This window comes from Cyprinus carpio, chromosome B9, assembly GCF_018340385.1.
Source record: "Cyprinus carpio isolate SPL01 chromosome B9, ASM1834038v1, whole genome shotgun sequence".
In the NCBI taxonomy this organism is placed as follows: Eukaryota; Metazoa; Chordata; class Actinopteri; order Cypriniformes; family Cyprinidae; genus Cyprinus; species Cyprinus carpio.
In genome coordinates, this window is record NC_056605.1 from 14,482,512 (window position 1) to 14,499,487 (window position 16,976).

General features: G+C 37.2%; 1 protein-coding gene across 7 annotated transcripts; it reads right to left on the reverse strand.

Moving 5' to 3' along the window:
* Positions 1–831: 831 nt before the first annotated feature.
* On the reverse strand, positions 832–16,764 carry LOC109107683 (guanine nucleotide exchange factor DBS-like). 7 transcript variants are annotated; one of them, XM_042731100.1, is made up of 30 exons: positions 16,548–16,764; positions 12,078–12,161; positions 10,413–10,527; positions 10,247–10,337; positions 9,755–9,868; positions 9,559–9,675; positions 9,117–9,266; positions 8,890–9,014; positions 8,223–8,337; positions 7,994–8,113; positions 7,667–7,858; positions 7,243–7,434; positions 6,800–6,944; positions 6,599–6,663; positions 6,360–6,439; positions 6,148–6,214; positions 5,789–5,904; positions 5,555–5,624; positions 5,360–5,452; positions 4,895–4,987; positions 4,338–4,463; positions 4,003–4,224; positions 3,483–3,575; positions 3,284–3,362; positions 3,090–3,147; positions 2,898–3,019; positions 2,752–2,817; positions 2,396–2,491; positions 1,727–1,836; positions 832–1,642 (listed from the first exon to the last, which is right to left on the reverse strand). In XM_042731100.1, exons 1-30 carry the CDS (start codon positions 16,627–16,629, stop codon positions 1,565–1,567), a joined length of 3,276 nt encoding a protein of 1,091 aa, XP_042587034.1. In that variant the 5' UTR covers positions 16,630–16,764; the 3' UTR covers positions 832–1,564. The 7 variants fall into 7 exon arrangements, with proteins under 7 accessions (XP_042587034.1, XP_042587036.1, XP_042587033.1 ...); XM_042731102.1 differs by lacking the exon at positions 16,548–16,764 and adding an exon at positions 13,428–13,830 and having other exon boundaries at positions 2,417–2,485; XM_042731099.1 differs by lacking the exon at positions 16,548–16,764 and adding an exon at positions 13,428–13,830 and having other exon boundaries at positions 2,396–2,485.
* Between the last annotated feature and the right edge of the window lie 212 nt (positions 16,765–16,976).

Consider the following 16,976-nt stretch of genomic DNA (forward strand, 5'->3'; position numbering starts at 1 on the left):
TGTCTGGGAAGATTTGCATAACACCGCCCAAATGTTCATGCAAAGAAAGAAGGCATAATTTTTACTCTCACTGTTCTGCTGCCACCACCACCATGTTGTGAAGATGCTGTGTTTCGTTGCAAAAGTGAAAATACATTGTTTGGTCTTCCAAAAGAGGACACAACTAGATATCAGTGGTTAAGTTGTATTTACAACACTGTTCCAGAACAGTTCAAACCAAATATTGTTTCCTGATCCTGGGAGAGTAGACTACAATGTCGGCTGTTCTGTCACAGTCTGTAAGCACATTTACATATGTAAAGAATTTGCCACTGATGTAGAGTAGCGCTTGTTGTTTGTCGTTTCTCCGATCACAAATGCAGACATGGTTTTATGTTTATGAAGCACGATATGCAACGCAATGCGTAAAAAGAAAGTATAAGTTATTATAATCCGTAATTATGTCCCCACTGGATGCAACAAATGGCTCATTTATAATGGGTTTTAAAGGGGTCATATGATGCGATTTCAAATTTTCCTTTCTCTTTTGGAGTGTTACAAGCTCTTGGTGAATAAAGAAGATTTGTAAAGTTGCAAAGTCTCAAATCCAAAGAGATATTCTTTATAATATTTGAGACTCATCCACACCCCCTGAAATGGCTCATTCTAACACGCCCCCACATATCTACGTCAGTATGTGGGGAGATTTGCATAACACCGCCCAGATGTTCACGCAAAGAAAGAAGGCGTATCTTTTATTCTCGTTGTAGTATTGTTGTTGCCGCCGCCGCCGCCATGTTGTATAGACGCTGTGTGTTTCACTGTGAAAGCGAAACTACTTTGTTTGGCCTTCCAAAAGAGGATGATATCCGCTTCGTCATGCCTGGAGCTGATCCATGCTGGTCGCTGCGGAAATACATCAACTATGCACTGTGGATCGCTGAATCGGCTTTCCAGCCTGGGGTCGTCACATGTGGTTGCTACAAGCCAGAGGTATGCTCCTTCATAGAAACCGCCTGCTGCACCGTTCTCAAGCCACTCTCAAGAAACTACCGCCTCTGCTTACTTAAACCGGCCGCGGCTCACTCAAGGCCGCAGTGTGTGATGCTGTTTCATTGAGAAAGCGAACCTTAAACCGCATAAACACATTGCATTACACCAAATACACAAAATAAGGTTCTTTTTAGCAACATCATATGACCCCTTTAAAGAATAAAAAGGTCCTGTAAAACCCTTTTTGGCACTAACTGTTTGTTTGTGGCTGGTTAGTCTGACCCCTGCTGGTAGTTGTTTGGTTCTAAGAAGCAATTTTCTCCATTGACAGCCATTTAAAATTAGCTGCATATTCTGACAAAAAAGCATTTTATCACACTGCCATTGTGATTGCTAATGGACAGCTTTCTCCCATGTAGGCTATTCATTAAAACTCTTTGGTTCTACCAGAAACCTTTATTTTTAAGAGTATGCGAATCTTCAAAGTTAATGGTTTATATATGTCTCATTTCCCTATTTTCAAGAGTTATGCACAAAACCTAGCGTATTTGCTGTACATTGATGGAAATACACACACATTCACACTCAACTCTCATTTCTCAGGATCCTCAGTCTCTTCAGAACACTGGATCTCTTCCTCTATCCTCACAGACTGCAGCTCATCTGCACACTGAAATAAAAATAAAGAAATCCTTAAAACATGACACCCTTTTACTTCTAAGTCTGACAGTGAAAAACAGACTTGCTCTCATACCATTTTATCTTCCTTCTCCTCTTCTGGGTCAGAGGTCACCTGCTCCTCTGCACTAAAGTATCCATCATGCTCCACAGAGGCATCCAACGAGAGAGATCCTTTAGTCCAACCTGAGACAGAGAAGAAAATAGCTTAAAGACAAAAGGATGGCAAACAGGGATTGTATTGCAGGTAAACATATAAATGAGGTCAGAGATGACGGAGAAAGTACCACTGAAACCTCACCGTGATAGACAGAAGACAGACTAGTAACCATTTCCCAGAGCACAGAAAGAGCATCCGTGGATGTGTGTCAGTGAAACGTTCCGGGTTCAATACAAGTTTATATCTATCAACAGCATGAATAAAAGGACAATTTGTCCACAAATACAACATTTTTGTACAGAAGAATTAATAAAAGCGCTTTTGTGTTGCACATTTCTGCTTTGAAATTCTGTGTAATGTCCTGCTTCATTAACTTCCATTGTAAAAACATTTATCTCTCAAACTGAGGGACTAGTCAAACTTCTTTTATTTGTAACAGATGCTGTCGATAGAAATTAACCCAAGACAATTTTGCAAAGACAAAGACGTAGCACCTCTCAGAAAGCATCAGATGAGACACACATAACCTACAAACACATGCTATCCTTTAACATCTCAGTGGATTATGCATAAGTGTGCACATACGTGTGTACTCAGTATGTGTACCTCTCCTACGATTTTGAAACAGGCTTGATGTACTGAACCACCTGACTCCGCCCATGTTAGGGTGTGGCCCTGTTTCTGGGAGGAAAATAACCAATCAGACTGCATCTCTGCATCTTCTTAGTTATTTCTTAGAATGGCACACCTGATAGAGTTTTTGTGTGAGCTATTCCTTTAAGGATCAGCTCATGTCTTTACCCTTTAGAGAGCTTGGTGCCTTGGTGATAATGAATTAGTTATTTTTAACATCACCTATTTTCTATTTTTATTTAATCTCTTAAAATATGAGACAGCAATTAAACTCTATATTTAATTTTCAGTTTACTGAAATAGGTCACCTAGAGGTGTAGGGTCACTCCGGATATCCTGTCGTTTTGGTTTTGTCTCAAAACTGAATGAAGACCCTGTAACCATCAAAGAAACAGAAAGAAGTTAAAGGGGAAGTTCAATCAAAATTCTCTAATGACACAAGTTTTTCACTCACCTTTTGCTCTCCCTGTCATTCTGGGTTCAAGAATGTTCTCAAGTTCTTTGGCTCTTTCCTCGTCTGCCTTTGGTTTCTCCACTCCTCCACTCCTGAGGTTACTACGTTCATTTCTCACCAGTCTGAAAATGAGTTTCACTTATGAAATGAGCTCACATATGCATGTGTAAATGTGATGGCGTGTAATCGTACCTGTTAGTTGAGCTGGTATCTGAGGAGAACTGCTCAGGTGCCCTCTGTTGACTTGCCTCTACATAACACAAACATTCATTTGATGCATCTTAGTGGTAATTCTGCATTTTGCAAGTTATCTGAATGAATGAATCACATATTGTATACCCCCCTCAACTACTTATTTACAAACCAATCTAAAACCAGGTCCATACCTTTGCAGGCCTCCAGCTGTCCTGTTAGAAGTTTTCGGATTTCTGTTACCCAGATGGTCTTAACCTCCTCAGACACGGCCTACAGAATAACATATATCACAAAGCCACACATAAACCCAAGTTATCTGATCTATGCAGACTGAACACTTGTAACAGTCTTCTCAAGACACACTCAAGACACCCACACTCTTGTGCTCACCTGTACTGTGTAGACCTCATCTCTCGAACGGGACCAGACCTCAAACTTCTTGCTGTCCCCTTTAGCATGCTCTGTTATTCCAATAGCAGCCATCTAACAAAGACAGAACAGAGACCATCAGGTGTACAGGCTGTTTTTTTCCTTTTAAAATAAAAAAAATTGCAGTATGAAAATACTTTTTTGTGACCTTACTCATTTAAATATTTACACATTTCAATTATAGACTCCACAGAAAATGTTTCTGAAGAGCATTTAACCAACAGATTTTTTTATTTAAGTTTGTGCATGTTATAAAATATGCTTCTTGATTTTAGAATTAAATATGAAACATCACATTTGCTATTTTAGAAAAATGTCATATGAGAAAAATAAACCTTTAAAGCAAATTTTACTAAATTTTCCTCAGTTTAGGAGAAATGCCATGCTAAACAAAACATAAAAGAGGTGATTTATCAATATGAGCTCAACATCATTTTGTGAAATCTTTAGTTAAGTATTATTACACTAGAGACACCCTTACGCTGAGCTCCTGTTTGAAGCTATATGAGGGTGCTTTCTCGTATCCCTCTCCGCTCTCCTCTCGTCTCTTGCAGAAGAGCAGAGCTTTCTGATGCAGGAACAGGTGTCTCTGCATGGGCTTAAACCTGGCAAGCTCCATCACCTTCACGTGACCTCTCTTATGCTCCGCCCACACGCTGAACGACCCCTGCATCAGCAGGCGACCCAGGTCTCCAAGGTTACCCTGGATGGAATCAATGATCATTGCTTGGAATATCGTGAAATAAAGAGGAGTGACAAAAACATTAATGAACAGTAATGGGTAAGATGAGAGTTGTGTGTGCATATGTGTTTTACCTCATATCCTGTGATGGCGATGAGGTGCATTGAGTCATTTACAGCCTTCAGGATACCCAGTATGGAGGAAAGAGCTGCCTGCAGCTCCACTGAGCCCTCACAGCCTTTACTGTACTTAATCATCTCCTAAATTCACATACATTGAAAAAATCTTGTTAACGATTATATGACCCCTTTAAAGTAATGATGAAATGGAGGTAATGACAGATCTTTTCTTCTGTATTTTGTCAACATTCCAGTGAAATAGATAGAAGAACTTTGGGAAGGGATTGGATGAAGACAGATATGAATGTGAGTTTGCAGTCGATTGTACGAAAGAGGGAGAGGTTTAAGCAGAGTAAATGTTTGGAGATATGTCACCAGAGAGAAGTCTGTGTTTTCATCGGAAGATTTAAAACTAATTTTTAAAAATGAAATTTATACATGGATGAATCATTCAAAATAAGATCAACATTTCATTCTGAACTTAAGATGTATTTCAACAATTATCCCATATTCAGATGTCTAAAACAAACACTTCAGTTATGACATCTCCGTACACGCACATAATGCAGTACCTTCAGCAGGAGCTGGTATTTAGTGATCCTCTGCACAGGTTTCAGTAAGTATGAGTCCAGTCCAAGTTTGTGCTCTAGTTTCTTCTGACACTCCTGATGGCACAAACACAATTTGGTAAAGTTGTTTGAACTGCATTCTGTCACAGAGAGGGCCTGATGTCATCAACAGATTGCGGTATATGTGTTTCTGTGTGTGAGCGTGCATGAGTTTTGACTGAAAAACAAGAGTACTGCATTCTGCACAGTATTTATTGCTTGTTACCTATTATTTAAAACAAAAGCATGGAAAACACTATAGTATTCACCAATATTTGTATTTTTTTTTCATCCTTAATATAATCTTGTAAGAAACTCTTATGGTTACATGCATGCAGAACTTTGTTAATGTGCGCTGTATATGCACTGCATAGTGCGAAGCGAGTATTAGTTTTGTGGTAGTATAATGTTAGATATGTATGTGTGTACCTGGATGAAGGTGCAGTCTGAGCACTGCCTCCAGAGGCTCTCAGAACGAGGCTTGTTGTGACAGTATTTTTCATAAATCTGCAGCTCCCCCATCTAAACAACCACAATTACCAAAGATCTAAAAAAACTTCCCAAAAAGTTCTTCATAATAGTTTACTTCTTGTTATGTTTTCTTGCTAGTTATATAAAACTCACCCAGTCCAGAAAGCAGCGGCCCACAAGCTCAGGGCAGTCAGTGTAAGTTTCCAGCTCTTTGAGGAATATTCTGAGACAGAACAAGACAGAAATGGGTTCAAATGAATCTTGAATCGTTTATTTGATATGATTGATGTATTTTATTACTCTCCAGATACTTACAGAAAGGAATATCTGGCATGTCCCCCAGATCTTCCTTTACTACTAACCTCTTCACCACTAGATGGCGCTTACCTTTTGTGGAAATTATAAATTTCCTGCATGTTCCCAAATAACACATCCTTCTTGTTTTGCAGGGCTGCAGGGATGAGAGGAGCCATGGAGGGGTTGTCCATCTCTGCAGCATATCCCTATAACACATGTAGTGGAAACAGGATTTTCATGGCTCTTTTAAAATCATGAGTTTGATGTAGACTTGCTCAACATTCACAACACACATCTACCTCCCAAATTCAAGTGGTGTTTAAAACCTGCTACAAAAGTGTAGGAAACGGCCTGAATATATCAGAATATGTCCACCTACATAATAAAAAGCACTATTTTCTTGATGGAAGCTGATTTATTCATGAAAGAACTGACCGTTTTTCACTCACCTGCAAAACACACATAAGCTCTTCCACATATGCTCTTTCTGTTTCTAGTAACTCGTTCATTACATGCCTGTGAACAAACACACACACACACACACACACACACACACACACACACACACACAATGAAGCTCAGTTAATGACTACGCTACAGGGGGTCTAGTAAGGCACAAGTGTTCCCCTCTTTCCTCTTTGACCTTTAACCCTGGACTGACCTGCGCAGCACAGCCAGGGTTTCCTCCTCCTCAGACACAGAAGGATTGCGACAGCTCCTGTCAACTTGATCAGAATTTACCTATACAAAGAAATTCATTACTGAGTAGCAGTCAAGTCACTTGCAGTGTTCACTATGATAAAGAGAAGTATATATCATTTGCTTATACAGAAAAAGTGATTTAAAATTCCTAAAAAGAAAGGACATACACTAAAGGCATTGTAGATGAATAAGACATACTTGTTTACAAGAAACCCTGCTGTCTGAGTCCTCACTAATACAGATGTTCTCATGCTCCCTGTGAGCTGAAAGAGAGAAATAAACCAGTCACCTCCAGTTTACACTTAAAAAAGACAAATAGATAGATAGATAGATAGATAGATAGATAGATAGATAGATAGATAGATAGATAGATAGATAGATAGATAGATAGATAGATACCAGGAGATGAGAGTGACTCTGGTCGTGGGGCCACAGGTTGGACAGGTCGTGTTTGTTTGGCTGCTAGTTTCTTCAGACTGACCCTCCTCCTCTCAAACATCTCCTGTAGGGAGGCTTTCTTCTCAAAAGCACGCTTTACTTGCTCCTGTACCATTACACATTGCAGTATACAATATAACACAATATAATACAATAAACATCATTACATTTTTTTTAAAAGCACAAATACAGAATCTGAATCACATACTCTGTATTTTTTATTATTTGTTAAAGATGCGAAAAAATGTTTTTCATTAATCATATCTTTTTTTTTATAAAAAAAAATAAAAATACTTGGCAAACTATCTTTTTCGCCATTTCATTTACTGCTAAAAAATAAACTGAAGAAAAAAACTGAATCATAAATGAATTTCCGGCATTGTTATGGTTTCATATTGCCATACCCTGAGCTCATTGTTCAGTATGTTCTCATATTCCAGCCAAACTGTGCTGATCTCCCACTGCTGTTTCTCATTGGCTGTCTCCAGGTAACACTCCAGCTCTGACAGTGCTGACTCCGCCCCCTCCTGTGACTGGCACTTGTCAAGAGGCTGTGACGCTAGCATATAAATCCCATCATCACACCATTTACACACCTAAAAGCGAAAAGGAACAGAATGGAATGTGCTGGAAACTCATTTGCATACACAGTATGTATGAAAGTGTGCTATGTATGTCTGCCTGTGTTTGTAGAAAATTTGCATGTAACTGTGCAACTATGTTAAGGTGAGGAGTTTAAACACCGTCACGATAATGGGTGCATTATGGGTGGTGTAGGTTAGTGGAATGAATATATTCAAACATAAATGTGCATGTATTTCTAGTCACCATTTCCAATCTTCTATGTAGCTCCATAGCCTGTGTCAGCATGATCCTCTTGTCTTTGAGCTCTTGGGTGAGATTCTCTCTCACTCTCTGAAGCTCATCGCATTTCACTGCAACAGTGTTGTCAACATTTTGAGAGCTGTCAATCAAACACTGGCCCTCGGCAACCACAGACCTAACTCTGTCCAGCACTTCCTGTGGAGAAAGGAATTGTGTTAGCAAGAGAGGAGGTACAAGGGTTATTGGAAGCTTTCATATAAATTAGACTGACAGATTCATTTGCGACTGTAAGCATAACACACTAAGATTATTCAATGGGCGGAGACTCACACAGGCTTTCTTCTCTTGATTGGTCAGCTCTTGAAGGAGGTGTTCTGTTTGGACAGAGCTTATTCCAACGTCTGAGAAAGCATTCAGTGTGTCTGTTGTCTGCTCCAGGTCTGTTCGCAACTACAAGACCATAGCAAATAAAAACAGTGCAAATGTTATTAATGAATCTTATGTTTAGCAGTAATAAGAATAAGCTATATAAGCATGAATGTTTTTAAAAATGCAAGACCTGTTGCAAGTTGTGCTCGAACTGGCAGAGTTTCAAACATTGATCCAGTTTATTTTGATGCTGAATCCAGAACTCATCAAATGCTGTAGAGCTCTCATTTAACTGGGATAACAGCCTGTAAGTTAACAGGGAATAGAAGAGAGAAAAATAAATAAACAGGAAATGACTGACAGTGCATACAGTACATTAAACAAAACAAATATTATAAAATGCGATGAAATAGTGTGAAAACTACAAGAATTGTTATTGTTAGTTAAAACTAAAACTATTTAAATGTTATTTGAAATAAAGCTAAAATAAAAATATGTACTGAAAATGAGTAATATAGCTTTGGCAACTAATTGAAATAAGTTTAGGCTGAAGTACAAAAATAACTAATACTGAAATTGAAAAAAAAATTAACGGCTATATTGAAATATATGTATATAAACTAAAATTAAAAATTTAATAAGAAAATATAAATGTAAAAACTAATTCAAAATATTAATATATGCTATAATACTACATAAATAATACTACAATAAATGCAGCCTTGAAGTGTAAATACACTCAGTTGTGCTATCCAAATTGCTAGACTATGACCCAAGATGAAAGTACACTGCAAAAAAAAAAAAAAACTCTAGTGGGAACTGAGAAGATTTCAACTATGAAAGACTCAAAGACTTACCTGTGCACTGTAGCAAGGTTCTCTAGTTGATCAGGGTTTAGACTGCTGTCCGGATCTCTGCGGACCGGTTCCCTGATGTTCTCCAAGAGTCTGCGTCCTTGGCTTAGAGCTCCAGCCATCTCTTCCTAAAGAGAAAACAGTAAAACAAAGAATAGTTTTGTTAGCTAAAAAATGAATGTGTGAGGTGGCACATATTGAATGCTTTAAGAACAGCTTTTTACAAATACTTTGAAACTGTCTTTTCTGCTGGTTTGTGCATTGAGCAGATTGCTGGCTGTAAGGAGGTTGTTAGGGAGCTCGGTTTCTGCCAGCTCCCTGCCGAACACTTGCAGTCTCTCAGCCATCCTCTTCACTAAAGCAGCAAAGCTTTCAAGATCCTAACGGCACAAAGAAATGATCATTTCACATATGATGTACAGTATATTACTTGTTTCGTTTATGCAGTGAAGTTTTAAATGTGCTAAAATAACTTTTAAAATAAGTTTAATAACAAAGACTTGAAGCAGGTTGTCTCATGGTGGCCACTATGAAAAGCTGAATATTATTTCACTTTATCCCCCTGATTATTGACCACTTTGACTTATGAAATTAATAATTCACAGCTGACTGCTATAATGCAACATAATAAAAAAATGAGTGAGTGCACCTTTAAGGTGTATTTGCTCTTACTGTGCGATGAGAGATCCAGGTCTTGTGACAGTAGTATTGAGAGCCACCCAGTTCTTGTGTCAGTTGACTCCGCTCAATATAAAAGTGCAGATCAGCCAGTGAGCTTAGCATGATAACCTTTAACACACACACAGGTCTCATTATTGACAATGAGATGACACTCACTAACACATCACAACACATTCAGATTACTTACCGGTACTTTAAAGTCATCTTTGTGGAGTTTGAAGAACACATCAGACAACGTTCGCTGCAGGATAGCACTGGGTCTCAGCACCAGAACAAGCCGAAGATTAGCAGGAAACCAGCCCTACACACAAACATAAAAAAACACTCAAATTCATATTAAATACATTTAAGACATATTTAATTTATTTTAGAAAAAAGCTGTTTGTTAAATATCTGCAGAAAAAAGACTATTGAAGGAAAAGTTTACCCATAAAAGAAGGTTTGCTGAAAATTTACAGTCTGTTTTATGTTTGTACTATGATATTTTTATCAGCTGTTTGGACTCTCATACAGAAGGCACCATTCACTGCAGAGGGATCCGTTGGTGAGCAACTGATGTAATGCTAGATTTCTCCAGATCTGTTTGCATGATGGCTGAGGACCGTTTCAGCAAATTCTTATTTTAACTATGCCTTCAAAAACAGTATTTTTGTGCATCCATATTGGACTTAAGACTCACTGAGATACGCAGTAATGTCCCCTTTAAACACGTCCATCGATCTCTACGCCTGTCAATCACTACGATGAAGCCCACACCCGCTGCACTCAGACTGGTGAAGAAACACACGTGTTACTGCTGTCAGCATGTATGATATTCAAACATGTGTGCTTCTGTGTGTATTTACCTGGGAGTACTTGTCAGGTAGGTAAGAACATTACGAAACTCTTGGTCTCCAATTTCACAAAATGAAGGGAACTCTGGAAAGATAATGATAGGGCTTCCATCCTGTCCTCTTCCCCCTAAAACAGACCGAAATATTTAGAATCAAAGAGGAAAAACCTGTTCCTCTGATGTGTTCAACAGGCAAACAGTAGGGGGCAATAAATACCAGAAACCATGCTGTCTTCTGTGTTGGCATGCATCAGAGATCCTAAATTAGCACACAGGCTAGCCAATGAAAACCTGCTCACGCCACCTGTATGCTGTGTCAGTCTTTATACTGTGTGCATCTGCTACTGTTTGAGAGCACTGTGACAGCTACATACACTACGTTGTATGTTTTTGAAAGATGTTTCAAATGATCACCAAGATTGCATTTATTTGGTCATAAATACAGTAAACAGTAATATTGTAAAAAGAGGCTTAGTCTCTATGATATCCTGGTTTCTAGGTTTGGATCCTTCCCATGTAAGTGGGTTTGTTTAACTATTTTACAGCTTAGAAAAGTGGTTAAAAAATAATTGTTCTAATATAGTGAGTGCTCCTCTTCTCAAAAAGTCACACTAATAAATATAACCATAAACTGCAGCCAAAATGAAGGCACTGCAGAGAGTACGACATATTAGTGTTGTCAGTATTCCCTCAGGACAGAAACTATGATTATACCAATGAACAAAGCGAGATCCAAAAATGTCACTCTGATCTTCCTATCTGTTCGCTGCTTTAAATCTGGATGAAGATACAAGGTGATGTTTCAGTCTTAAGGCGGTGATGATGGAATGAGGAGAGAAAGAGAAAAAGCCACTGGGTGAAAATCCCCATGTGACAAAAATATAAATTTGGCAAGTCATGCCTTCTTCTCCCTGTCTCCATGACAACAGGACAGAAATTGTGCAAGCATCGTTTACTCTGTTCATTTTAACAGTAACAACCTGTCATCAAAAACAACACATATTCAGATGAATACCTTAAAGCTGCAGTGTATGTACATGGCCATATCTCACAACAAATGTTTTTCCTTTCCCTTGATTTTTACATTTTTCATACATGTTCAGAGGAATTATCCAGCCATCTATATCAGACAGAAGCAGGAAATTATGGAAGGTGATTTTTGACTAACAAATCACAAACACAAGTACACTCTTTCATGTTCATTCACACTAGCATTTATAACCTGTTACGTTACAATAATGAACCTTATTGAAGAACTCTTTTATATTGCATTATATTTTACATTACAATTTTTTGATTACCTTCATGGAGATTTAGTGTGTTTTAGTGTAATATACTAGAAATGTGCTGTGTAAAATTCCTCTTGGCATATAGCTCCTATTATATTTTAGTCTCTGAAGAACTGAATATTGTGAGCACAGTTTGAGACCTTGTTGAGATCTGATCTAAATCTTTAAAGAGGACATGAATGAGTATGATTACTGGGGTCTTTTTTAAGGAAATATATCCGTGTGTAAGTGTAAGCAAACGTCTCCATCTGCTTTCTATGAGACAAAATTGAGATATAATTATGGGTCCTTACAAGATGTTCTTACTTGAATCCTCTTTAAAAAAAAATCAAACTCATATCCCTTTTAGTGGACCAAATGTGAAAACTCCCTCTGAAACAAATATTTACCAGACAGGAAAGCAAACTGTCTCTTGAGCTCAGTGATGATGTCAGCAGCGTAGAAAGGACTAGACTCCTTCTGCATGATCTCATCTGAAACAAACACACACAAGGCACACTAACATCACGTCTACAGTCATAATATGACATTATACATTATAGAATGACATAACATGAATGTTCAAGTTTTCAGTATAACCTGTTTAATACAACCATCCCGCAGTATCACACATTAACTCTTAAGCTTAACACTCTTTTGTAGTTCTTTTCTTGAATAAAAGCAAATAAGAAAACGAAAAAAAAGAAAAAAAAAACAGCACTTATTATTGTTACTTGACCATAAGATGAAATAAACCACAGGTGAAGAAGCTAACCACAGGTAAGAAGACCCTACACACACACTAATATATTATTGGCTGTCTTGACTGCATTGTGTCTTTGGCTGGTGTAAGTTACTATCTGAGGGAGGTAAACCTTGCCCAAAGCCATTCCCATGCTCTGGTCAATAGCAACACGCATGTTTAGAAAGAAAAGAGTAGGTGATTTCCTATCTGTCTCAACCAAAACCTCCTCTGGATACAGTTGTATGCACTTTATGGCTTAAAGTGCATACAACTAATAATCTTAATGCATACCCACCCCTTCTATTATATGTTATATTATAGCCTCCAGAGCTTTTTTAACTGCAAGATTAAGAATGGTATTTTTTTAACCCACACACCAATTAGATATTATAAGCAGCACTTCAAAGTGAATGACAAAAGAGGTCTGAAAAGAGGGAGAATATATCTATTTCCTTCTTTTGTTCTTCTAAAATAAAAGTGTGTTGTTCCACTGGAGTCAGATTCACACCCTTAGGATGTTCACACACACTGGACAGAACGTCATCTGTCACATTTCAACTGACTTTTATGGTAGCGCTCACCTGTTCTGTGATGCATTGCTCCCCCTCTGCCTGATGCTGCCCACCTTTTATACACACTGACATTTTAATATGAGTTTTTGCTGTTACAATTAAGCAATGCATCTACTGTCTCTCTCACCTGCTCCCAGTTCTAATCAATTATATTTAGTGTAATAATGTAAAATGTAAATGTGGATGTAAATTAGCAATGTTGCTATAATCCGGCTTGTTTACATTCTGTTTTGCTACAAATGTTCATTAACATGCATTGTTCCTATCAAAATAAATAAAAATTTTAATTAAAATGGTTTGTTTGTATTACCGATAAAAAAATATTTAAAAGAATTGAATATTTTTAAAATTAAACAATAAATACTATTATTAAATACTATTAATTAATTAATAAAATATATTTTCAAAATAAAATAAAATAAACATGTACAGTTCTCACTTACTTTGGAGCCAGTGGCAACATCTGGAAAAGCGGTAATATTTCTCAGCTTCTGCTAGAGGAATGCAAACTGTTTTCCCTTCATTCTGTACATCCATCCCTCTGTTTTCTGCTACCGCTTCCACTTGTTGTCTAATATCTTACTAACTCCCTGGTCGTCTTGTAACCATAAGCAGTGACCTGAGAATGAGCTACCTGAGACAGGTGCACCAGTTAATGACTTCCTGTTTCTCTCTTTCTCTCTCTCTCTCTCCTCATTTCCAACCTTCACACTGACTTCCTGGAATGGATTGGTCTCCTGACGCACATACACAGGTTCCCTTCACCTGCTACATTTTTATAACAGATAACAGACTGTTCACTGACTGTAAAGAACTGTACTTCCTTTGTTTCCACTCTCTATGTCTGTCTGTGTCAGCACAATCACCCCAAAAAGAGTCTGCCGCCCCCCACGAGCCCCTTCCCCCATCACACTGGTGGATGAATGAAACTCTGTGTGTGTGTGCGTGTGTGTGTTTGGTTGGTTTCTCTCTGGTACAAGAGGAATCTGAGTGCGATCTGATCTTGCTGAGGAGAGAAAGATAAGAGCTGAATTCAGTCACTCAGAAGCCATTCAAACCAATAAATAACATTTAAAAGAAGAAAAAGTCTTTCTCTCTAGTTCCCTCCATCTCTTTCAGACACATGGAAATGTAAATACACACTTTTCCTTTGGAGTCTCTGTGGGCAAAAACAGTCAAACTAAACTTCAGACCAAAAATAAAACATCAATCACATATAATCCACACCACAATAAATGGCTCTAAAGAAAGAGGAATATCTTAATAAAAACAAGTAACTATTAGAGCTTACCTATAACTGTAATGTTTTAGTACACAATATTACAATTATTCTTGCACATAAAGTATAGCGGGATCCAAAAGTCTCAGGCCATTTTGAAAATCTGGGATTCAAAAAGTCTCAGTACAATGAAAAAATGTAAAAGAAAAAAGGATAAAAATTAATAAGAAAATATTTTTCATGATTTGAGACTTTCTATAAGCCACTATGCAAATGAGCAAATTTTGTGACATTAATCATGTGACATTAATTTGTGACATTAATCATCTCCTTTGTACAGATTGTCAGAAGAAGCTTAAGATGCTCTTTGGGTCATTCTCAAATCATACTGCAGAACACAATCATAAGGTTTTACACAAACTTGTGGATTTTTTTTTGTCAAATTATATAATTTATAATAAAAACAACAACAAAAACAACCACAACAAAAACACCACAATTAGAAAAGTACAAAATAGAAGATTTTTCATTACTTTTTTCAACTCCACTGCACATACTTTCCAAAAGTCTGGGGTCAGTCAGATTTTATTATTTATTTAGCAAGGACACATTAAATTGAGACATTTATGAAGTTACAAAAGATTTCAAATCAATCCTTTTGTTTTGATCTTTATATTCATCAAAGAATCCTGAAAAAATAATAATAATAATAAGGTTTCCACAAAAATATTAAGTAGCACAACATTATTATTGATTATAATAAGGAATGTTTCTTGTGCACCAAATCAGCATATTAGAATGATTTCGGAAGGATCATGTGACACTGAAGATGCTGAAAATTCAGGTCAACCATCACAGGACTAAATTACATTTTAAAATATATTAAAATAGAAAACAGTTATTTTAAACGGTAAAAATATTTCAAAATAGTACTGTTTTTAATCAAATAAATGCAGCTTTGAAGAGCATAAGACTTATATGTACAAATGTACAATTATTTTGAACATAAAGTGCTAAATTTGTAACAGTGTTAGCATGCTTTCACTCACTCTGTTCTTTTACCAGCGGGACCAGAGGAAGCTGTACACATTCATTGTCTTGTATTGGACGTCTTTTTCTGGATTTCCTCAGCATAACTTTCCCCTTTATTGTCGTCTGATCCTTGACCTCACACTGTTCCTTTAGTTACGCTTTACGATACTACATGAACTCAAATAACTTACTGCCATTGTTACAGCATTAACCACTAAACTCCAATTCAGAACAGCTAGTAGTTAAACAACATGCGTGCTTACCTAAAGCCAGTGTGCTAACTACTGCAGCAAGCTGTGCTGCCGCTGTGGAAAACTGTGTTTTATGGTATCTGTTTTTGTACTCAGCAGTAACTCTGCCAAACACACACTCATTTTAGTCAAGTCACCCCCAGCATGAATCTCACAGGAAAGTCTTTGGGAATTCTCTTTCAGCCTTTAGGCTTTTGAAAATGAGGGCAAGTACAAAAGTACATTTAGTACAGTTAGGACAGTTTTGTACATCACTGAGAAATATCTTTCACATGTTCTATTTTTAATATTTCTAATAAAGAATAATATTCCACTGTTAAATGATGAGAAATAAGTTTCATTCATAGTTAACAAGAAAAAGGTATTTTAGTATAGTTGTAAAAAGGTCTACATTCAGATTGTGGTACACATATTTTTGTGGTAAAATCATTAATTATTTTTTAGAAAGCAAAAGAATGTTTATATTGCTATTAATATTTTTATGAAAACATCTCTCATTATGTTAAGAGAATATTGACTGGACTAAAGCAACTCGACTTTATTTAATTATTAATCATACTTTTTTTTTTTTTTAGAAATAGCTTGTTCAAATTTATGTATCAAATATACAGCAATTGGCTTTTTTGTACATCACTCATTATTGTATTGCATTATATGCATTATGCATATATTTAATATTTATAAGCATATGCATTCAAAGTTATGCTGTTATACAAATCTCACATTACAAACTAATATAAAAAGAAAAAATTATTTTTTTTGACTATTATTACATATGTCAGGCTTTACAGTGATAATATTTAAATAAAACACTATCACACAATCAAAATGCAATTGCTCTAAATATCATCTTTAATTTGGCTGATACTTTGCCTATAAAGTGACCATAATTTGTGGCCACATATAAGATAATTCTGTACTCATTCAAAAGGGGAATAATCCTCACCACTGAAAAGCATTATCGAAGCTATCAACACTGAAATGCATGTCAACAGAATCAAGCACCTGTTTAATAACTGCGTGCTGAGTGACAAACATAGATACTCGTTTACAGTCCTTACCAATGCTGTGAGCGACATTGCTCAGTCTGCGCTGTAGCTCTTGCATGACCGCCTTCTCTGTCTGCATCCAGATCCTCGCCATCCTTCACTAGAGTGGACGTACCCTCTGCCTTTCAGTGATGGGCAATTCAGCATCAGCATCACAGAGCGAGACAGAGGAGGGGCTCTCCGATGACACCTACAGAGTCAGACAGTCTAAGTATATCACCAGAGGCCCTCACACGCATGTGCACAGAATGGCATGACATGCTGCTCCAGTTAGGACACTGGCGCCATCACCAGGACTGTTTCTGCTATAACAGCACACCACACTGTACCTGGAGGCAAGGTGAAGGTGGCGAGATGAAAAAAAGGATGTTACTGACTGTGATTGATTTTCTTGCTAAACAGAACAAAACATCTAGGAGTCAACGATGAAAACGTTTTAGT

Coding starts and splice junctions, on each gene's coding strand:
- LOC109107683 (XM_042731098.1), bottom strand. CDS start 13,521: ATGGATGTACAGAATGAAGGGAAAACAGTTTGCATTCCTCTAGCAGAA. Junction 9,015..9,116: donor GCAGAAAAGACAGTTTCAAA/GTATTTGTAAAA, acceptor TTTTCTCTTTAG/GAAGAGATGGCTGGAGCTCT. Junction 4,988..5,359: donor CAGACTGCACCTTCATCCAG/GTACACACATAC, acceptor TTGTGCCATCAG/GAGTGTCAGAAGAAACTAGA.